The 23,752-nt window shown below is 40.4% G+C and overlaps 3 protein-coding genes across 4 annotated transcripts; 1 reads left to right on the top strand and 2 right to left on the bottom strand.

Annotated features, from left to right (window-relative positions):
• Window positions 1–39: 39 nt before the first annotated feature.
• foxn1 (forkhead box N1) lies at window positions 40–6,323 on the bottom strand. The gene is made up of 8 exons (XM_084673955.1): window positions 6,201–6,323; window positions 4,998–5,333; window positions 4,413–4,517; window positions 3,441–3,571; window positions 2,727–2,823; window positions 1,598–1,805; window positions 847–1,308; window positions 40–707 (listed from the first exon to the last, which is right to left on the bottom strand). Exons 1-8 carry the CDS (start codon window positions 6,321–6,323, stop codon window positions 403–405), a joined length of 1,767 nt encoding a protein of 588 aa, XP_084530081.1. The 3' UTR covers window positions 40–402.
• Window positions 6,324–11,224: 4,901 nt separating this feature from the next.
• On the bottom strand, window positions 11,225–17,083 carry LOC146257424 (solute carrier family 13 member 2-like). Its single transcript, XM_084674739.1, has 12 exons — window positions 16,976–17,083; window positions 16,458–16,586; window positions 16,236–16,372; window positions 15,760–16,025; window positions 15,193–15,364; window positions 14,828–14,950; window positions 14,407–14,628; window positions 13,928–14,025; window positions 12,818–12,933; window positions 12,285–12,446; window positions 12,020–12,157; window positions 11,225–11,734 (listed from the first exon to the last, which is right to left on the bottom strand). Exons 1-12 carry the CDS (start codon window positions 17,075–17,077, stop codon window positions 11,606–11,608), a joined length of 1,794 nt encoding a protein of 597 aa, XP_084530865.1. The 5' UTR covers window positions 17,078–17,083; the 3' UTR covers window positions 11,225–11,605.
• A 1,318-nt stretch (window positions 17,084–18,401) lies between these two features.
• Window positions 18,402–23,550, top strand: slc46a1 (solute carrier family 46 member 1). 2 transcript variants are annotated; one of them, XR_014729921.1, is made up of 6 exons: window positions 18,402–19,081; window positions 19,307–19,698; window positions 19,905–20,310; window positions 20,710–20,793; window positions 21,102–21,258; window positions 21,419–23,550. XR_014729921.1 is itself a non-coding variant. In XM_084673956.1 (6 exons), the coding sequence occupies exons 1-6, from the start codon at window positions 18,773–18,775 to the stop codon at window positions 21,474–21,476; spliced, it is 1,479 nt and encodes a 492-aa protein (XP_084530082.1). In that variant the 5' UTR covers window positions 18,457–18,772; the 3' UTR covers window positions 21,477–23,550. The 2 variants fall into 2 exon arrangements, 1 of the variants encoding a protein (XP_084530082.1); XM_084673956.1 differs by having other exon boundaries at window positions 18,457–19,081; window positions 19,905–20,383.
• Window positions 23,551–23,752: the final 202 nt, after the last annotated feature.

The raw sequence follows: 23,752 nt of genomic DNA on the forward strand, positions 1-23,752 counted from the left end.
GAAAATGGACTAACAACATAATTACAACAGTACATGGAGTTAATACTCATATAAACATACTTTATTTTACAACAGCTACATCGTAATTAATACAATTGCAAATCCATTTGTATCTTCAAATCTGTTAACTAGCAGCTTAAATGGTTGTTTAGCTCACTGCCGCCCCCCACAGGGTCTTGGTTTTTACTAACCAAATGATAGCGCTATAAGATACAATACACAAATCCTCAGTGTATAACTAATGTAAAAAAATGTACAAAGTGGTGTCTCTTCATTAGCTACCACAATTACATGGGGACTTTAAATCTTTACAGACCGCAAACCTCAGTAGTGTTTACACTGTGGAGGTTGAGGGAAAGGTCATGGTGAGTAAGCTCCTAGAAGAAGCACCATTTCCTGGGTTCAGAGTAGGGGTATAGGGGTGGTCCCTGTGGAAGTGCAATACAAAGCCAGGTTTTCCACAACTGGGAAAGCAGTGGTGTACAATCCATTCATTTGGTGGTCTGGGTCACCTTCAAGACCCATGTTCTTTTCCTCGTGTGGATTAACTCGACCAATGGCTATGACCTCAGATGAATGATTAGCAGACGGAAGGCTGGAGCCATGAAGAAGGTAGGAAGGAAAGGTTGAGATGGGGGAGTTAGAAGTAATGACCACCAGCGAATCAGGGGCCAGACTGTCCTCTCTCAGATGCTCCCACAAGTTACCTGAGAGAAGAGAAAACAGAAGTTAATACTTCCAAAAATGTCTCAAGTCTTCTTTTTATTTCTGTCTGTCACCCTCATAAACCTCTCTTTCTGTTTTTCCCTCTCTCGCTTTCTCTCACTCTACACATTTCTGACTTACCATGAATGTGCAGGTCTGTCAGACTAGGGTTGAGCATGTCAATGTCATTACTGGTGTCCCCATCCATCAGCAGTTCCTGCATGCTTTTGGGGCCCATGCCACAGTCCACCTGCAGGGTGGTGCTGTAGCCCTGATGCATCTGTCCCACCAGTGGGGAGTCCAGGCTACCTGTGGTTGAGGGGACTCCTGAGGATGGCTGCTGCCCACAGGAAGCATAGAAGGGGAAGGGGTGTGGGGCAGAGGCTGGCAGGTAGCCTTGGGGATGCTGCCCGGTCGTCAGGGAGGGAGAGGGGACTTGAGAGTGTAAGGGGCATGGGGGAGGCAGGCAGGGCTGGGGCAGGGGGAAAGATGATGGAGAATGGGTGAAATGAGATAAGGGTCGGGATGTTGAGTTTTGGCTGTGGAAGATGGATATGGACTTGAGTTTATTTGGTTTCTCTCCTAGTAGACGGTCCAGATCTTCTGTAAGGAAGAAGACAGGAAGTGTCTGGGTAAATTGACATGCATATGAACATGGTCGATTCCAGCTTGTGGTCTGAATGGCAATTCAGTGTACTCAATGAACCAGAACCAGTACAGGTACTGCAGGTTATAATGTTAGTATCACTAAAGGACCCGTAATACAACTGTCTGTAGTATAAAACAATAATACGCCAAGCAATGACTGTCAGTAGAGGAACAATTTACTCAGATAATGACCTATGTCACCAGTTTTCATGGTTTCACTCAGATGACGTGTTTGAGTGCTCACCTGGACGGGCCATGCTCTTGCGGACTGTCAACGGATCTTTGCGGCGCCACTTGTGCAGTTCCTCCTGCATCTTCTCCACCTTGGCTGGGTTCAGCGCCCAGAGGCAGCCCTTTCGGGAGGAGTTCCCACTCTTGTTCTCCACTTTCTCAAAGCACTTGTTCAGAGACAGGTTATGACGAACGGAGTTCTTCCATCCGTCAGGGGCCGTCTGGTGGAAGGAATAAAGCGAGAGAGAAAGGGAGACAGAAGGAAACATGAGAGCTGGAAGAGGGCATCTTTTTTTGCACACACAATACATGTTAATTATGAAATGGTATGTTACAGAAATGGCACAGTAATTGCAGTTGAATGAGATCATCACAGTGAGGGTGTGGTACACAGTACAAATGTATTAATGTTGTACACATCAGTATCGTAGCATAAAGAATGTGCTCCAATTAAATATTACTATGATGAGTATTATTATGGTAATTATCTTAGTTCAATTAAAGAGTGATTACAATATGCAAAACTTTGTGATCCAGCAGAGCAGATTCAGCAACTGAACAGATCAGTAAATATTCACAACCCTTAAGACTGTTGTATTCAAATCATTATTTGACAAACCGTGCAGGAATATGCAGGAAATACATCAAATGTAATTCTTCCCTCTGTGAAGGACTGTTTTTTGTGGAACTGGTAGTACATAAAACCACACCTTGATGGAGGGTTACTGCCTCAGACCTGCTTTCTGAACTTGTTACCCAAGCAAAAAACTCATGCTTAAGCTTCAATGACATAACTAGCTCACACCTGTTGCTGCTGCTGCTTTGCATTTTGGAATGATGACATTTTGAATCAACAGTTCAGTTTTGTTCAAAGGCAGAGACAGTCAGGGGTGTGTGTGCGTGTGTATGTGTGTGTGTGTGTGTGTGTTGGTGTGTGTGTGTGTTTGTGTGTATGTGTGGGAAGTAGGGCTTGGCGATATATACAAAAATTTGATATCTCGATATTGTCAACATTTTTACTATATTCGATATATATTTCGATATGTTTGCATTTGCTTCTAGATAATAAAAAAACATGATTTGATGATGTAAATGCTACCGTTTTTCTTGGCACTGTGTGGTTCAGATCAATAACAAAGTACCTTAAAATAGGGGAAGTTTTCGGTCATGAAGCTGTAGATCTCACTTACAGGCAGACTTCCAGTCTTGCTGTTTCTCAAGGCCATAAAGATGAGAATGCTAGAGAGAGACAGAGAGCAAAAATACATGTTAAATGAATAGTGAATTCATAAATAAATTAAGACATACATTTTGACTTACACTAGCGTATACCATACAAGAAAAATGTCACTTCATAAGAGCAAAGGTGACGTTTCCAAGGTGACGTTTACCCTTCCCAAGTTAGCCTACACACAAGCAGCTGAAGCTTTCGTAGGAAGTGAACATATGCATGCCAATAATAGCTATACTACTATAAGTACATTAGTTCAGTAGGAAATGTAAATGTTGCAGTTTGTTGTGTAGAGGACAAGAGTCCATCCACACCTGCAAGCCTCAAGGGACAATGTGAGAAAACATACTCTATAAAGATTCAGATTTGATCATGTATATCGATAACACTTTTGGAGTTTGGGCAAAAAGGGTATCAAATTGAATGTTGAGACTATGTGTTCTGCATACAAAATGTATTGATTGGATGTTAAAAGTATTCACTTGTCACAGTCATATGGTTGGTTCACTTCAAAATTATGTCACTTATGATAACTAAATTATGAGATGAAAACTAAATGTTTGGTGGTGTGGAGGTGTCATGGTAGGAGTAATGAAACACCTGTATGGTTAAGAGGGTTAGTTACCTGTAGGAGTACACAGGTTTTGGGAACAGGGGTGTCACAGGACTGTCTTGGAAAGGTGGTGTGGACAGGCACTGGAGAGAGTATGGTGAATTGTTTGATTGTCTACTTGCGGAGTATGTACCTGGTGAAAACTGTAAACACAAATACAGATACAGACAAACACATGAACACACACACACACATACATACATACATACATACATACATACATACATACATACATACATACATACATACATACATACATACACACATACACACATACATACATACATACATACATACATACATACATACATACATACATACATACATACATACATACATACATACATACATACATACATACATACATACATACATACATACATACATACATACATACATACACAGGCAATTAATATGTGTGAATGGTAGACTTCTAATACTTAATATAAGGGGCTAGCACTGCAAATAAAGTTCAATTAATCCATAGTACAGTGAGCCAAGACTGTCAGCGTATTCCAGAAAGTACAGTATCACTCCTGTATCCTGTATAGCTTTCAAGTTGGGGTTGACTTTTGAATATCACTTATACAAAAGTAAAATTCAATTACATCATCTGAGAAACCTAGAACCAATAACACTTACAGACACCTGCATCCTGTACAGCCACTTCTACTTTGAAGAGAATGAATTATACAGTTTGAATCCTGAGGAACATGTTGGTAAAGGTAAAGTTGTGGGAGTAATTTGAATTAACTTTTTTAAAGCTTATCACAAGCCTAAACTCACCCTACAAAACATAGTTGTGCCCTGGCATATGCCATTTGTGAAGCAAAGAGATGCTTGCTTTGGAATTAGGTGGTTTGGCTAAGGGATACCTAGTGCATGCCAACCTTCCAGTGTGTGAAGGGAAACATCTCACAAGCTAACATTACACAAATCAATCAAACTAAGCTCCATCCAGCCTGTTTGTCATGGTACACTCACCTGCTGGAGGGGAGCTAGCGGATTGTAGGTGGCATGGCTGGAAGACAGGAAGCATGAAGGCTCCTCTGGTGCACCTGGTGGTTCTGGGAATGTGTGCTGGGAGTCCTATGCAGGGAGGGATGACACAAGCATGCTGTAACACTGGGTAGGAAACCAAAGGAGCCAATTCCATTGGCTTGGAATTTTTGTGTGTGTTACTGTGGGTGTGTGTGTAAGTGTATGTGAATGTGTGTGTGTGTGTGTGTGTGTGTGTGTGTGTGTGGCTTTGTCTATGCATGGTCTCGCCTCCGGCCATGCCACAGAATTTGCATCACAGATACACAGTGTCTAGATGGAGGGATATTGTGCTCATGTCTTGGCAAGTCTTTTTCTTTCTACCAACTTGTGTTTCAATTGCCTGCTACAGTAGTTCTCTTTCATACAACAGAACTATTCAACTCTGTTTTCTTTTAGCAATTGGCAAGCTTTAGCTACCTATCATTCATGTCACATCTAAAGACACTCAGCCGATAGGCATACCTATGAGAATGTTTTATCTATTTACTCTGTGGTAAAAAATAAGATGTCTTGGCGAAGGTAGCATACCATTGGTCTGTTCACCTGGAGGCCACTGTACGTCTCCCAGGGTGGCTGTTCCCCTTGGTGGCTGCTGCCCGTGTGTGTTTCGGAGAAACCATTAAGGCAAATGAAGGGATGGGAGCTGGGGGCCACGCATCCAGCAGACCCTCCATCGCTGTACTGTCGGCGGTAGGGGTGGAAACGGCCAGGCTGGTCTGACCTCAGCCCTGACCTTTGATACGATCCAGATCCAGTGGTGGCTCCGTCTACTCTGTGTCTCCTGCAGGTGTCCACTGCTGTGTTCCTTCCACTGAAGGGGGTGTTCTCTCGTTTGGGGAAGTAGGCCGCTCTGCTCTCTTCACACTGTGACGTATGGAGGACAAGATGCACAGCACATCCACACACACAAGCAGGGGGATAAGATTAGATTAGATTAGGCCTCATGGAAAATGAACACTTAAAATAAGACAAAGGTGTGACAGTTTTATGCATGCAACTCATATTTACATCAATGTACTGTACTTGGAAGTTACAGTCTAAATCATGCATGTGTTTGTATAGTGGGACAGAGACAGTAGTACAGTTTCAGCATGTATCATGACCTTTTGCTCCATACTCTTTTTTCTTTGGATATAGATACAGTATGAGATGTCAACCAATAGTCTGTGAAAAAGTATGAACATTGAGTCAAAAACAAACCTATTTGAACTTTGAACTGAAGACTGCAAAAACATTAAACATTTCATTAATATTCATAACCATAAATTCATTTCCTGATTTATTTCTCAGGCCTGTTTTGGAGTGAGCATGTCTGCATTATGTACAGCCCCTGCAGAATCTGATCAAACTCAAGTATTTGCAGTCATATATCACATCCCTGAGAGCTGTAATTAATTAGACCTGGTGATGGAAATGTGATTAATGGTGAGATAAAACACATTTCCCTCAGGACATCTTGTCCATGAAAAGGTTCTTTGAAAAACAGTCACGACCTTGTGATCTGCTTGTAATATCTCTCTTGGCAACCAAACAGCTGTCAGCTTCTGGTAAACTCTAGAGCACACAGTATTTGGCGTAGACCAGGTGCGTAGTGAAGGAATAGATGGAGCTAGCATAGGGCCCCAGGTCTGAATTAAAACAAGAGGATGCAGTCCTTTGCCCAAGGGGAACAGCTGGAGTCATTTTGTGTATAACTATGCAAGTATAACAAATGAAGAGGAAGTCAAATACCTCTGACTGTGCCATCTGCTGGCAGGAAGCTCCCACACGTTCGCTGGTGTGTGGGTTAGCCTGGGATGTGGCTGGGGTCTGGTTGCAGCTATGGGGAAAGCTTGTAGTCGAGTCCTTGGACATGTCGCACCCAAGTCAGCTTCTGTAAAGGTCAAAACTTTGGTAAGAGGTTCACTCCAATGATGTCTGTGGAGAAGGCCCCCTTCCTCCTCAGTTTACCGTGCTGTTATCTGATCGTGGTGAAGGTGAGAGGCACGTGGCTGAGGTTCCAGTAAGGGAAACCACATCCCAACACCTTCAACCAAACTCATTAAAAAGGGCAACAAACCATGACGGTTATCTCACACACAGCCAACAGGTATCCCTAAGTAAGATTTTTACTAGGTGAGGGATTGAATGTAGACCCCTATATCACCACTAACTGTCATATTTGATCATTTTATCTTTCCTTGTATATTCTCCTATTTGTTTTACCCGCTAACACTTACCACACTCACAATTTTGGTTTTCTGCGATGTAAGTAAAAAAATTATTTGTGCAAAGTGGTGGAAGGTTACTTTTTTCTGCTAACTCCACCATCTCACCATGGGAAAATTGTAAATAGTGAAAATCATCTGAGATTAAAATAAAAGAAATCCAGGGTTTATCCTAAGGGTTATTCTCTGGATAAGCCAATGAATAATTAGTCTTCTATTGTTTAAGGCTGCTGGTCTTTCTCCTAAGTTTCAATGTCTTATTTTATAAACAGTATTACCCCCATTTATCTTAAACTGAACTGTTGTCTTGTTTCTGAATGTGGCTCAGTTGTCACAGCCCAAGGAAACTGCCTTGCACTTAGAGAGTTTGACTGACACAAGTAATGGACTATGAACAGCTACATTTTCACTTTCATCCATCATGTAATTAGTGAGATCTAATTTCTCTTCTTCATTCTGTTGGGTCAACTGTTGTTTAACGAAACACTGAGAACCCTTGTCATCAGGGTTCTTCCAGATGGGCAAAAATAAAATGAAAATGATCTCAGATTTTTACCTTCTCTGAACATCAGTTGTTTACCACTGATACCATGTACAACTAAGTAACCGAAAATATATACTGTATATCACTGTTGGGATGATTGTTTACTGTCCGGTTTCAATAAAACGTTTTTTTTTCTAAATGATAAACCACACTTAAATCCTGAACTAGGGCTGAAAAAGCATGTATGAACTGTCAAGACACTGTTTCTTGTATTAGGGTCACAGTTAGAGACCGGCTTTACAGTTGTTGAATGAGGGTTCTGTAATAAAAGTGACTCACTCAAGTACTCTTCTATAATTCTGGTTACATTCACACATTGTATCAATCCAAACCTTGAGACCAGACCCGGATGATTTTCATGTTTTTGTATTTGTCTGCTAGACATGTGACTGTGGAATATGGCTTCAAGCAAAAAGTCCATACCTTTTTGAGAAGGATTTATGTCAATTATGCAATTGTGATTAAAGGAGCTAAAGGGCAAGACGTTAATACACAAATGAGCAGTATGCCATATGGAGGAGGCTTGCTGCAACATGTTCAAAACGCCCATTGCAAGGCTGCTTAACCATACTTTTGGATGTTTGATGATAAAACCTCCAGCACAGCTAGAGTGAATCTCCAGATACAAGATTAGTCAGCAACTGTTAGACACTAACAGTAGCTACAGTTAGACACTGGAGGTCAAAAATGCGATGATTTCTCACAAGACAAGAAAACCAATTACTTCTTACATCTGGTTCAGGTGGCATACTTTTCACACACACACAAACACACATACACAGACACAAATCATAGGCCACTCACCACTTGCACTGATTAGGAAATATTGTTAATTGTTGGTACCAATGAGAACAAGTGTCAAGTGATTGATCTAAACAAGTTTGCTAAATTAAAGTGACTACATTACTACATTTAGTAAGTTACTAAATTACTTTCTTTTTAGTCCTAACCACAACAAAGAATATTATCTCGTTTAATAAACATTCTGTAAATCCATACCCAGATGTGATCCAGTGGCAGGCAGTCAGGTGCTGGTTTTATGGTGTGGGTTTGGGTCAGTGTCAGGTGTGCCACTCACAGTCAGGTGGATCCCATGCTAAGGTGCTCCTTTGGTTGTTTTCAGCTCTCAGAAAGCATGAGAACGTTTTCAAACCTTAGCCACACACCCCTTTTTAGATAGAGCTGTCCTTGAGAGAAGGAGGTGCACTCTAAACAGGTGAGGCCCTCCTCCAATCTTTTATAGAGTCAGATTGACAGGATGAATGACTGGAGAAAGAGAGAGAGGGAGAGATAAAAGAATTGTGTCACTGCAGGTAAATTCCTATCCTACACTCTAAGTGAACCAGGAAAGCAATACCCATTCACTGTTATGTTTTATAAACCATGTCCTGACTGAGAGGGCGAGGCAAAGTGATAGATAGACTTGGGGGATGAATTACAGATTGAATCAACTCTAATGTTACAGTAGAAGGTCTAAAGATCTGGTGAATTATCCCTGGATGTCCTTTCTCTTAGAAATAGGGGTTTCTACAGGCTGGAATGCGGCAAAATAGTCAGAAGGGCATTTTATTGAAATGACACCAAACCCAGCTGCCTTCTGGGTAATTAAGCCTGGAGCTGTGGGTTGTCCTCTTTTGCCATATCATATTGTACAGAACAATACTTGAATGTTCTCTTTATCCACAGAGAAAAAAACATGTTCTGAACACGCAGTATTCGTCATCAGTGTGAAGTGCATTAAAAGATAAACATTAGGAAAACATTGCGTCACTACACTTACATCATGACAGTAAGCCTGCCAGTCATGATCATACTTTGAGCCAAATAAAAGGAGTTTTAAAATGAACAGTACGTATAAACTGTGAACTATTATATTTCTGCCTTAGACAATTATTTTCCTTTTTCCAAACTATTCTCCAAACAGTAACCATGCATAGTTTGGCATCTTTTCAACACCTCACCTCTTTACCGACTGACAGGCATTTCAAAAACATAATACAGATGACAGTATGATCAGAATCAGAATTGTGTTTAATCGCCACGTAAGTGTTCACAAACAAGGAATGTACTTTGGTGGGCAGATGCATGAAGTAAACATAATAAACATATTGAATACTGAAATCTTAAAGTGTGTGTGCTATCCTTAAATATACAGGGTTAAATAAAAGGGTTCAGGGTTAAATCACGGCCTGAACTGATTGACGATAATTATTTTGGCAGGATTTTGGATTCAGTAAAAAAAAGTACATACACATGTTCAGTTGATTGTGGGAATGGAATTAAGTTACCTGGATTTACCTCTGCCCATCTTTAGTGCATGTGATGCTTGCGCTGTAATGTGGCGCAGTGGCACACCTGCCAACTTGAGTAAACCTTGAGTAAACAGCTGCCGTTCTGGGCCTTCAGTCTTAACAAATGTACAAATTTGCACCCCACAGCTCGACACACACTCCAATTCCTGCTGTGTCTAAACACCTACAACTACGCACTTAACACAGGCTGGACTGACAACAACAGCCTTTTAAAAAAATGCTTTTTTTTACTAGCTGGATTGTGGTTTTAGTTTTACACAGATACATGGTCAAATGTTCAGACATGTTAGTGAAAATGAGAGATGTTTTAAATACATTTGTTTATTTCTACATCATAATGTTGTTGATACACAGTGTAAGAGTCACTGGCAATTAGCATGGTCACATAAATAGGCTGACAATATGTTATCCTAAAATCAAATTCCACATCTTGGGTCTATTAAATAATGATTTATGAGTTCTTTTGAGAAAATAGGGAAAAAACTTTCCTCAGGGCACTTTAATTCATAACGATATAATTCACTTTGGGATCAAGAAACTTTATACACTTTTGGGGGGGGGGGGTTTGCACTAGAAGGAGAAGTTAAACTGGGGCGTTAGCATGCTGGGGTCTATTCTACAATGAAATGCTACAAATGACTGCTACAACTAAATGTTTATTAGCCATCTTGAGACAAAACATTTCACTTTGGAACTGGAATAAGCCTTTACTTCAAAGTCTATTACAAAGTCTATTACAATTGAAACAGATCAGGTTCAAACACAGTTGTCTTGAGGTAGTTTACCTGGTACAGTAAGGCCAAAATGCAAACTCACCTACTTGATGCACCTATTTGACCCAGATGATGACAAACTTATAAACTGTCCACTATTGAAAAATAAAAGCAACCCATTTATGATTCCACAAGAAATGTTCTTGTCCTTTGAGTGAGGTTCCCATATACTGTTGTGATCACTGGTAGAGTTGTGGCCTGATTAAACAGAAATATTTGATTTCATCATTGTGTGTTTGCATGACCCTTAGCATGCTAGGGTCACCTCGAGGTCACCATTTCCAATCCCTTCTGTACCACTTACAGCAACCCCCTGTTGCTTAAAGCCCCCTGCCAAGGTTCCTCTGAACTAATTCTATTGGTTTCCTTTCATTAATTTACTTTGCCTTCAATCACATTTCCCCCCATCTACTGGTTTGATCGGATTTGCCTTCTGTTCCCTTGGCTCTGTTCAAACCAATTGGGGACCCTTGTCCAAATCCTATCGATAGCAATAGGATTTGTTCCCATTGTAAATTAAGCCATCTTTACAAGAAATATTGTATGTATGGACAGAGAGCAACCACCAAAAATAAATTGATCCCACCCAGGAAGTCCATGTTCCTCTCACATTTGATAATGCTTACGGCATTTCCTGCTATTACTGAACTCTACTGACACCTACTATACAACTGTGTTAGCACCAAATGCTTTGCCACAGTGCACATGCTACCTAGCATATCCCATCTTAAAAAAGGAAGTACAGGGTTAATGTTCCTTCAGAAGCAAGATGGCTGTTCTATTTGTGGTCTGTTTTACTACAGAACTAATAATACAGTACATTGTTTTAATCATAATATGCTACTGACTTTTCTCAGACAAAAAAATGCTATCTGTAACATATTACATATTTGCTGGCATTTTATTTACACAACCTTACATCATAAAATGAGAGGAAAATATTGTAATTATAAATACACCATCATATTGTCCATATTTTCCAACGTGTCTCTTTTTGTCTCTCCTCAGCCTAAACAGATAAGGAAATTCTAGAAAAGGACCAAATGCAACCTCCTTATTTTAGCTATTATAGATTACTCCCCAATATTAAGTGAATTCAAATAAATAAAAACTAGTCTACACAAGCAGTCTTGTCCTTGAATCAATTATTGTTAATATTCCCAAAGATAACACTGTCAAACTGATCATAGAGATAAAAGTTTGATAGTTGTGAAAATAAATACTTTTGTAATATTTGGGGGGCCAGCTTAATGTATCGTCCCTCTCTATGGCCTCTTCTGTACAGCTTCTTGACTCCTGTTCAAGTGGGGGTTGTGACGTTGGCCCAATCAGGAAACGTGTTCAGGTCAAACATAGCCATGCCCCAAGTGTGTAGGGCAATGTTGATGGTCAGTACCCCGACTATGTTTAAAATAAATCCAGCCTTGGCCTGTTTTAGAAAGAACAAAGAAATATGTATAATTTATCTCAAAGAGACTAACCTTTATGAGAAGATCAAACAAAATGTGAAAAAGCATCTAAAGGAAATCAAAATTAAGCCAACTCATAGTAACAGTTCCTTTGAATTGTCAAACACCCTCTAATTTAAACAATACATCCTAAGGCTTTACATTTTAAGGCAGAGCTTTAATTAAAGTATGAACATACAACAAAAGATTGCCCATGCTCTTGCCAATGAGCTCTACAAATAAAATCAAGAAATAAATGGTCATACCATGTCTATGACTTTAAGGTTGCCATGGGAGAAGGCGATGGCATTAGGGGGTGTGGCCACTGGCAGCATGAAGGCCAGGGAGGCACAGATGGTACAAGGCAGCATGACGTACAGAGGGTGCAACTTCATTGCAGTGGCCTGTGGAATGGACAAAGTCACTCAAGGGTCAATGGTTGAAAAATGTGTGGACAACTTAAGTTCTCATAAACTTGTATGGAGTGTGTGTATGTGTGCACTGTACTGTACTGCATGTGTAGGGTCTCACCATTGAGGCCAGTACAGGGAGGAAGAGTGTTGTTGTGGCAGTATTACTGAAACACTCAGTGAAGGCTGCCACCAGCATACACAAGAGGCTGGTGATGGCAAAGGGAGGGATAGACTGGAGAGGGGCTAGACTCTGCCCAAGCCACAGAGACAAGCCCGATGTCTAGACACAGACAAAATGTCCAACACAGTAAATATAAATGGATAAAAGGTTTAAACTAAGTGACTGTAGTCTGAGCAATGGCATGCCGGTTTAAGTAATCAGTAGGGCTGACTAGTAGTGGTCTGCTTTCACTGGTGGAAATGACATGTAATTTCACTGGTTAAATTGTTAATTTAAGCTATCTGTAAAACTATTTTGATACTTAAAAAAACAATTTTGACATGCAGAAAGGACATTTAGTGTAGTCAACAACAAGCAGACACAACATCGTCAGTAGTGCGTATAGTAGTAGTAATAATAATAGCAGACAAAACATAATGAAGACATTGAGACTGTTTGTTGGCAATAACAGCAGGTTAGATGTGCAGTACCTCACTGCCCCTGGCCAGTGCAAATCCTCCTCCCAGGAGTAGGATAATGTTCCACGGCATCTTCTCATGGACAACATCCCAGTTTAGCAGGGCAGGGGGTGGCTTAATGGGACACCCTGTAAGATTCAAAAAAATACATTTAAGTAAACTGATGTTTTACAATGGCAAGATTTGCATTTTATATAAAAGGAAAGGCTAAGGAAACTCAATTTACATTTTGTGTTATTGTTTATTGCTTTTAATGCCTTTTACAATTCTTCACTAGCATAAAGTGCCAGTTTATTCTCAGATGACCTTAAATAATTTATCTAAGCCGTTCCTTTCACGATGTCGTTTTTTAAAGGTGAGAGGTTAAATCTTCTTTACAGGGTTCTGTTCTCATGAATCCTTCACTGTCTTTAAAACCACTCTGTTCCTGAAGAAAACATGTATTCTGAGTAGCAATAACATGGCACCTCAAAGTCTGCTTTAACACTTTAAAAGTGCCTTTAATCATTGTGACACTCCGCTATTTACAAAACACTTTAGTGTGCCACATTTTGAGCAATAGTTTTGACCTTTACGCTTATTAGTTGTGTAACTTAACATAGCTATGCTCAACTTGGGTTACAAAGGACAGAAGACTCATTCATATTGAATAGATCATCATTTGTTAAAGGGAAAGTATATGAAGCAGTATTGTGTTGTACACTGAGGTTGTGGCAGTAATCTGATCTCTTTTACCTCTTCATTGACTTCTTCTCAACCAAGGTCACCAACATCAAATCATCTCAGGAGAAGGTTGAGGGCATTACCAGAGAAGTGAAGCCCTCCACATGTGCAGTTGACCCTATCCCAAGTGACTGTTTACCAGTTCCTCTTCTCTGGCTCAGTTCCCTCACTCTCTCTAGACTGCAGTTATCAGTTGCCTTCTCATGAAGCCCACTCTCAACATTGAGGTTCTGGCCAACTGCAGACCAATAACCAACAAAGCCTTAAACTGTTTCTGATTCTACCTCTCCAACAGGACATTCTAAATAATTGTGTCTCCTTCTACAAGACAGAGAAAAGTTTATTTGGCAAATACTCCTGTAATTATTCCCATACGCACACACAATAATTGACACTTACCATCAATCATAGAGGCTTTCCCACATATTGGCATCTGAGAGGGAATGATGAAGAACAGCGTTGACATAAAAATGGCCACGGTTCCATCCGTGACATACCTTGAGAAGCAACAGAGAAGGAAATTCACATGTTTTACATAAGGTGCGACAAACCTGTACTACCTGTACTATATGTTACCTTTTAAACATTGATTCTGGGATAATATGGCAGTGGAGATTTAAATCTCCATTGAATGATCACGTTCATTTTAGACTAGTCCTAAATATTCTGGCATCCCTTTACATAAGGTTATGTTAATTACCATAGCCAATTGTGTTTTCAAGGCTGTAACACACGTAACAGATTACGTTAGTCAGCACAGCTTTGAGGAAGCAAGTTGAAAAAAAGGCATGAGTCAAAAACTAATTATATGAATCAATAGACAGATTTTTATACACAATATACACTTTGGAAATACTAATCGGAAAAAGTTCACTCACGGTTTGTCTTTGTTGAAGAGGGCAGAACCCCAGCCAGGCATGAACCCAGGTTCCCTGGTGAACCAGAGGAGAACCAACAGCACAAACAGCACCAGCACAGACACCTCAGCGAAGCTCATGCTGCCCAGCTTCTTGTACTCATCCTTCATTACCTGATAGGCCTCTGTGTCACCATTTGTATTTGCACCACAGCCAGAAGACTCCTCAGAGTATCTCTCTGTTCTGTCCACATTGGTGATAATGACATTTACATTTATTTGTTATATTTCATTACGGTTTCCATAATGTGATCAATACCATTTGGTCTTTTGTTTTAAGAATACTAATTGTAATATTGGTAACAACTGTAATTTTAAATGACCCTCTAGCAATAATTAATTATATTATTGTTAAGCCCTTTCATTGGTGATATTTGACTTACTTGAAGCCCAGGTACATGAACTGCAGCCACAACCAGGAAGTCGCCAACATCAGTACCATGTTGGGGAAGGAGAAGCCAAACCAGCTAGCAAAGTTGATTATGTCTCCATTACCTGGGAAGAGTCTATAACGGAAGAAGGGTGCCTCCTTCATGTTAGTTTCTCAAATGTGGCATGTTGTGACACAAACAGCATTTATAACATAATTCACATGCAGAACAATATGCAAATCATGCAAGTTACACTACTGCTGTTTTATGTTTTGCTAGATAAGAGTACAGACCTATCTTGTTGCCTTTAAAGACATTACTTGTGGTCAAATGGTTAGGATTTGACATTGCAGGCATTGTTAGAAGTGAGAACTTACTCATCAACCTGCCCTTTGAGGATGAGGTTGGGTGTGGTTCCAGTGAGGGTGGCGGTCCCTCCAATACTGGAAGCATAACACACACTCAGACTCAGGCCTTTGGACAAACTCAGATACTTTTGCTCTCTCTTCAGCCTTCTCTGCTCTGCCTCTGGGCTCTCCTTAGTGCTCACTGTGGAGAGAGAACCAGTCTCACGTGCATCCAACGACACAGAACAGTACAAAATGTAATGAACTCAAAAGCACATCCTCTAAATATCTGAGTTATCTGAGTGTCCTTCACTATAAATATTAGGCAGGCATACATGATTGATGGTGTTATTCCAAGGAACTAACTTAATTTACCAAAATTGACACAATTCTTCACAGGCTTAGACTGGACAATATCCTTTGCAATGTCGGTATCATCTCTATTATCTGCTTGTAAAAACATAAAATGGTCTTTTTGGAATAATACGTAATAATGCCCAATACGCACACCACACACAATGATAAAGGCACACGGACACACTTTCTACACATGCCCCTCCCCTGACAAACATTCAACCCCCTCCTCCCCACTCATACGTATAATGATGTTGCTGTCTTTAGGCTGGAACTCCTTGCTGGCTTGGTCTTCCGTGGTGTTGTCCATCTCGAAGGCCTGGTTCTCAAGGCCTTCAGGCCCAGATTTGGAAGTCACCAGGTCCATCTCCCTCTCCTCCGCCTGGGCCTCTGTGTCAGATAGCTGCTGCAGCACAGCGCTGGTAATGGGCAGCATCATGGCCGTGGAGGCTGTGTTACTGATCCACATGGAGAGGAATGCAGTGGTAACCATGAAGCCCATCATCAGACTGGGGAATGGACAGTAGAGGGGGAAGGTAAAGGCAGAAGGAGAGGGGAGCAACAATGCAGAATGAAAGGTACGAGGGAAGGGTTGGAGAGGAAAAAAAATGGTAAGATGAAGAAGAGAAGACAAGTATTTTATAAATAATCTGTTCAGTAACCATGACAAAGAAGTAATTCAATGTTCAAAAGGACTATCGATTAAGAGAGGGTCTCACAGAGCCGGTTTCACCCCAACTAAAAGCAACACACGAAGAGCAATCCTTTTGTGTAGGTTCCAGTGCTCCACAGCGATGGCCACCAGCAGCCCACCGATAAAAAGCATGTTGGAGTCCTTTAGGTACTGAATACACACCTTCAGAGCAAATATCAGTTGAGTATAAGATTTGAGAAGAACACCAGAAATGTTAAACGCTAAGATTTGCTTAGATGAGGCACACCTCACTTGACTCCATGATGCCCATCATGGGGAAGAGGATGACAGGCAGCAGGGCGGTGATTGCCAGGGGGATGCACTCTGTGCACCAGAACACAGCCATCAAGATGATCACATAGCCACAGCGAGATTCCTGAAATGAAAGAAAGTGTAGTACTGCAGTATTTGCTGCAGTCTTTCATCTACATACTTGTCAATGCTGCTTATGTGTAGTGTTTCACATTGAAACAATACTTGATTCCTGTTAATCACAGATAAATCCTGAAGTATTGCATAAAAAAGAAAAACAACCACAGACAATGCAGTACATAATTTAGGAGTAAATGGATATTTTAGTTGGCAGTTATGGTTTGACCTAAACAGGATGATGCTATAAATGTGATACATTCTCAGATATGTGTTGATTTAAAGACAATTCTTACATTTCCGGGAGGAGAAAGTATGCCAGAGTATGAAGATATGATATATATTAAAATCACACAGACACACATACAAAACAGGCACACAAATTACAAATCTTACCAAGCTTGGAATGATCAGGGGTAGAGGTAGAATAAGCAAGGGTGTGAAAAATATTATCAGATAATTCAGATATTTCCAGAGCCATCTGAGGAAGAAAGCCATGATCACAGTCTTCTACGGAAATCCCTGGTATTGGAAAGAGAGGCGAAGATATCGAGGAGAAAATGTAATTGAAGTGGGGAGAATCGTTTTACGAGCTAATTGGGGACACTACTGCACTGTTTAAGAGAGAGGCCAGTAGATACAGGAGCAGCATAAACTGTTTTATACAGAGACTTTGACTTTTTAACTAAGGGAGCAGACAAGGGTTGAAAAAGAAAATTATGAGTGCTTAGAATAGTACAAAGGTGAAGTTACTTTAGGGGATTGTCATTTTGATATTTTGTCTGAACATGCACTCATGCACTCATACTGGTTCACACACACACAGAGCTACATTGGATCTCCTGTCATTTTCTAAATGAATCTGAGGATGCATCTGAGGATCCGTCACAAAATAGGGTGTGACCTTGTTCATGAAATAACATACCTGTCCAGTATTACATATACCCCGGGCCATCACATGGATATGATTCATGGGGCCCATGGCTTGGAGGGGGCCCATTACTTTGTGGGGTTTCATATGTCTGTAGCATTGACTGGGCCTGGGCATATATTTTGTCCAGGTGCCCAGGCTTCCTAGGAACGGCCCTGCATTTATCCCCTCCTCCCTCTATTCAATACATTTCATGGCAGAGAAAAAGGCCATCTCTGGATTAACTCAAACGTTATTGGCCAGGAAATTGACAATTTTTCTCCCACAAATTGAAAATGTTGAAAAACATCTGACCTTTTTGGAGCCAAATGAAACCCCTGAACTCAATCTGCCATTAGCTTTGCAGGAATGTCATCACATGCATAGCCTTAATTTCCATGCAACATCAATAGCGTTGGTGTCTTCATACAGTCTTAACGTCCGGAAGGTAGTGGTGGGGTCATGTGTTAGGTTTTTAAATAGTACAAAGGGCCGCCAGATAAGCGAGATAACATATTTGAGACCTCAGCCATAAGGATCTCATTTATCATACCTTGTTAATTTATGACACTGCCGGAGGCTAAATGCAGAGAAACCAATTAATCTATCACCTGCGTATTTTATTTGCCCATCCCACTGTCAGGTATTCTGAGGTTAAATCAGAATGGAAACTACACTTAGACCACCCCATTTGCTCAATTTGGACATATTCCTATAAAACTGTACTGAATTGTGTTTACAAAAACAAAATTCCTATGGATGTCAGTTTATTCTTAGAACAAGCAATCCTTTAAAGTAGGCTACAAATGCAGGATTTTAAAAAAAGTATCTATAATATGAGAACATTTTCTGATATGAGATTTGTTGGTTGGTCCAAAAGGAAAATTTCTCCGCGTTGTTTCAGAGATGACCCTATAAAAATCCATACAAATATTAAAGTGGACTCCTGGATTACAGTTTAAAATACCACAACAAAATTGTCTTTACATGAGATTAACAAGAAGAATTGTAGTTCAAGGTTTGTCCGGTTGAGGCCATTCCTTGTATTGGGATCACGTGTTGATTTATGGTTCACAGTTGCGGGTTTATGTTCGACTGTAATTTGGGCTGTAATTTGAAGACGGTTAACAAAGGGATTTTGACCAGAAAAACCCTACTATTCTAAAGTGTATAGAAACAGGCTGCAGTTTATGGAAGTTTAAGGTATTTAAGATTATGTCGGAAAGACAAACGAATTTCTCAGAAATCGACTAATCTTTCAAAATAATTAGAAACTGTAAACTATGGATGATTCAGACACCACAGCAATTCTGCCAGATGATACTCTATCATATCGGAACGGTGAAACCTCGGACAAGGACTCATTTAACCACCACGACGAGGCTAAAGAAGAAAAGAATAGTCCGCCGTACGCTTGCCCCCTTTCAGTTTCCGTAGAGCCAGTGTTATTTCTCTCCATGTTTTCGCTGGCGCTGCAGATGCCACTATCTACGCAGTACTTGTGGGACCGGATAAGTGAAGACCTTGGTTACAATGGCTCCAAGGCAGGGGGATGTGGCAACACGTCTGGAATCCCTGATCCACTTGAAAAGGTATATAGCCTACTATGAATAGGTAAAGTCATATATTAAATAGTTAAAGAGACTTGAGAATTGGAAATTTGCAGTATGTGGCTTTGTCAACACCAATGAAGACTTATCTGTTAGCCTTTGTTAATTTTCAGCCCTCCTTAAACCAGAAGGTTACATTTCCCAATAATTGCTCTGCACACTTATGTCTCCCATTGTTGCTCATTAGACTTTACTCTCTTGTATCAGGAAGTGGAGACCATGACTGCTCACTGGAACCTCTACATCAACCTGGGGGGGTTTGCTGTGGGGCTGTTTGTGGTGACATTACTGGGCTCCTGGAGTGACCTCAGAGGGCGCAGGCCGGTCCTCATCCTACCCAGCTTGGGAATGGCACTCCAGGCCTCCATTTATTTGCTGGTGATGTACTTAAAGCTACCTGTGGCCTGGTTCCTCTTGGGCAGACTGCTCAGTGGCCTCTCAGGGGACTTCAACACCCTCCTGGCTGGCTGCTTTGCTTATGTAGCTGACACCAGTGACCGAGGCTCCCGCACTTTTAGAGTGGCAGTGTTGGAGGCGTGCCTGGGCTTAGCAGGCATGCTAGCCAGCATCATCGGAGGGCAGTGGCGGAAGGCACAAGGGTAAGACTACAACAGACTTTAGTTACAGTGTAATATACTGTATTTGGTACCATTTGTAAATAAGGGGACTTGTTTTGGCATTGTCTCATGTCAGATATTGCGGCAACTCCTTGTTCTCTGATGTTCATTAAGGATGTCTTAAAATGACACTCAAATGCCTTCTTATGGAGAGAAAAAAGCAGCTATGCTCTCTTTTTTTATTTCAGGTACATAAACCCTTTCTGGCTAGTCCTGGCCACCAACCTGGCTTCTGCTCTGTACGCTTACCTGTTTGTCCCAGAGTCTGTGACCCCTGACTCCAGTGCTAAACTCTTCACCCCACGTCACCACCGGGCAGTGTACCGCCTCTACTCCATTGGGGGATGCACAAACCAGGTTGATGGAAAGTTCCATCGCTACAAGTTGTGGCTCTACACTCTATGTTTCTTCATAGTAGTGACTGTGCACTTTGGCAGCAGGGAGCTGTTTGTGCTGTATGAGCTCAGTGCTCCTCTGTGCTGGGGCTCTGGTCTGATAGGATACGGATCTGCAGCCCAGCACCTGACCTACCTGAGCAGCCTTCTGGGGTTAAAGGTCATGCAACACTGCCTGGAGGACTCATGGATAGCCCTGGTGGGTCTGGCATCCAATATAGCTGGCCTGGTGGTCATCTCAGTGGCAAACACTACAGTTCTCATGTTCACAGGTAATATGGTGTTAGAAAGGTGGCTGAACTTTAGCTCCACATTTTGTACACACAATGATATTCTATTGCTAGCTCAGCTGGTAATGGTTCACCACCTTGGACTTTAGGCCTGTGAGCTCACATGCTCTCGAAGGTGGAGATGAGTGTGTGATATATAGTATGTGCTAATAATCAACTCCCTCCCCATAACAAAGATATTGGATTTGAATAATTACTGACCAATGAGACTGGGTTGTAGCCAAAGGGTAATAGTAATTAGCCACAATCGCTTTTGCTGTATTGGTGGAACACCAGAGTGCTGAGTATTGTGTTTCTCATTTGATTAGGATATGGGGTATGTTTTTTTGCCATGGCATCCACTCCAGTCCTCAGGTCAAAGTTGTCAAAGTTGGTGGGCCCTTCAGAACAAGGTAAGTCAGTGCCTTGATAAACTGTTTGCTTTTGGGTCTGAAAATGAGAGATTCTAGACTAATCTGATATTATCGAATGCATGTGTCTCGTTATGTCTAGATTGGTATTTCATGGATAGTTATTTTTGTGACTTATGGATACTGCCATTTGAGTACGTAGTTATATATATATATATATATATATATATATATATATATATATATATATATATATATATATATATATATATATATATATATATATATATATATATATGATCAATGGAAAAGCTAAAAACACCTTTCTATGCTGTGTTTCTGTCTGCTAGGGGCCCTGTTTGCCTCTGTGGCCTGTGTGGAGGGGCTGTGTTCTCTTGTGGCCAGTGGTGTCTTCAACTCTCTCTACCCAGCCACCCTGCACCTCATGAAGGGCTTCCCCTTCCTCTTTGCTGCCATCCTCCTCCTCATCCCAGCAGGGATCATGGGGTGAGTGTCAGCAGTGGTTATAACAGAACAAGAAAGATTATCTCTGATTATTTTTGTCATGTCAATTCACATTTTATTAAATTTCATTATACATTTTAAAAATGTTTACTTTTCATGTAGTTTGTGAACAAATACAATTTAATATATGTCGTATATCCAGGATGCTGGAGTTCCAGAGTCAAAGAAGAGACACAAGAGATGATTTAACAACATCCTGACAGTGAAAAATCAAGGAATCAAGGACACATCAAAGAGAAAAGAAAAATCTTTTTTGTCTTTTCACTAAAGTAGCTCTTGGAAAGTCAGCAGAGAGTTATTGGATTGCACAAAGGGGGGATTCTGTAGCAGCGAAAACCAAAGACCCCAAACCCCTCGACTGACATTACATACATTGACTGAATCAGTACTGTATATCTTGTAATATGAGACAGAGATTGTGTGCCTTTTTTAATACATTTATTTTATCTCAAATCCCAATGTAACGTGAACTGAGGCAAATGCAGAGGCAATACTTTCTAATCAATCATAATGCAATTTTTACTCACATCCTGTTTTACTTGTTTAAAATCAGAAAGTGCTGACTGAGCTCTAACAGTGAACTGATATAGAAACCGAGGGATAAAGAAAAAAGTCATTTGTTAGGGATGACTGATTAAATGTCAAGTAATGAAACTGATATTTCTAAATTGTGGTAGCATTTACAGCACAGGGAATCACTTACAGGTGATGACCACACTTCCCATTGACAAAAAAATCTTGCTCAGGCTTTTATCTTGTAAAAAATACTCAATATCCAAAAACAAGCGTTAAAAAAACTCCAACAAATGTGAAATTTAATAATGCAGTCATGATATTGCAAGGTTAGTGAATAGATCAAACTCTGTCAAACATGTCCAGACTCAACCATTAATATTACTGGGCATATGGCCTTTCATTGGCTTTCTGCTGCAGTCTGGGATTACTAAATTTCAATGCTGCCCGTACCATTGACAACACTGATGGTCCCTCTGAAACTCCCTGATGTACCCTTATCGAACTACATGACAACCCAGGAGCACAAGGCCACAGCAAACACACACTCTTTCACACACACCAGGTCAGGCCACAGTATCAGAAGAAACGTGATCTTCCATAACTGGTTTAAAGGGCTCAAGGGGAGAGGATAGGTTAACAATGGCAGCAACACTGTCACACAGTATTTTTTTACATACATGATTTATCAGGATCCCACCTCCTGGCCTGGATTTTCCTGTGTAGTATACATTTTGTAATTTTTTCATCAAGTGCAATTAATTTATAGTTACCTGATGAAGTATTTAAATTGTTTATATATTTTCAACGATTGACTTTAAAGTATTTTTGCTGATTGAGAATGTGATTTACGGTCCTTAATGTAATTTATTGCACTACAAATAGAATACTCAGGGTTAATTTTGTTTCTCACGTGTCTTCAAATGATAGCAAACAATACAATCATTATTTGGTAAAAAAAATGTATGTATTTTATTATATTTGCACACCTGTATTGAGCAACATACACACATAAGGCATAACAAATGGTGAGCCGTTTTCTGCAGCTTTTGACCGGATTGACATCAACCTGTCACCACACATCTTTTGATTGAACAATAACTGATAGCCTACTGACTTATAAATTTACCATAAATCTTTGCACACTTTAATCAGATTTACTACTAATCAGAGACTGCTTCTTATCATAGAAGGAGTAGAATGTTATGTTTTTACAGATATTTCACAGACATTATTTAGATAGGTGTTTGGCTGCTGCATTGATAAGATAAATCATTGTAGTGGGATAGTGCTGGCTGGTACTTCTGTAGTTGGCGGCTCCAATACAAATATTGACCAACTCAGGCAGGTTAACAACTATCAAGGACTCATAATTATACCTTGAACAAGGGAACCACAAGTACAGTAAATATTATGTGGTTAACTGAAACAATGTTTTACAACATATTACGGCTTTCTTTTACGAGACTGATGGACTAATCCTGAAAAGCAACACCTCAAGGTATCTTTAGGTGTTCTGAAGCCAGATGTTCTTGGAACAGTGAGAGTCTAGGAGAAAGAAGCTATAAAACTGTTGATATTGCCTTAGGCTCACTGCATGGTCTGTATCATGATTGTTTATAAGGAATCTATGATGTTCCGTATAGATTCTGTATACTTTGCTGGATTAAACTAACTGCAACCACCCTTGAGGCCCCAATAGCCATGTCCAGTCACTGCATAAGATGACTCCACTTGCTTTCCATCATATCCCAGAAATGAGCCAAGAAGCATGCTGGCTTTCATTTCAGCACTATGACAGGAAACAAATGAAATGAAACTGTGCACACACAGCATTTTTTGTAATTGGAACACAAGAGACTTGTACCTTTAAGGCAAATAAAAACTGATAAAGAAACGCAATATAAGTTTGTTGTTAACACTTATAGCTGCAATGTTACATAGAATGACATAGCAGTCAGGA

This window comes from Hypomesus nipponensis, chromosome 15, assembly GCF_054491055.1.
Source record: "Hypomesus nipponensis isolate SF chromosome 15, ASM5449105v1, whole genome shotgun sequence".
Lineage (NCBI taxonomy): Eukaryota > Metazoa > Chordata > Actinopteri > Osmeriformes > Osmeridae > Hypomesus > Hypomesus nipponensis.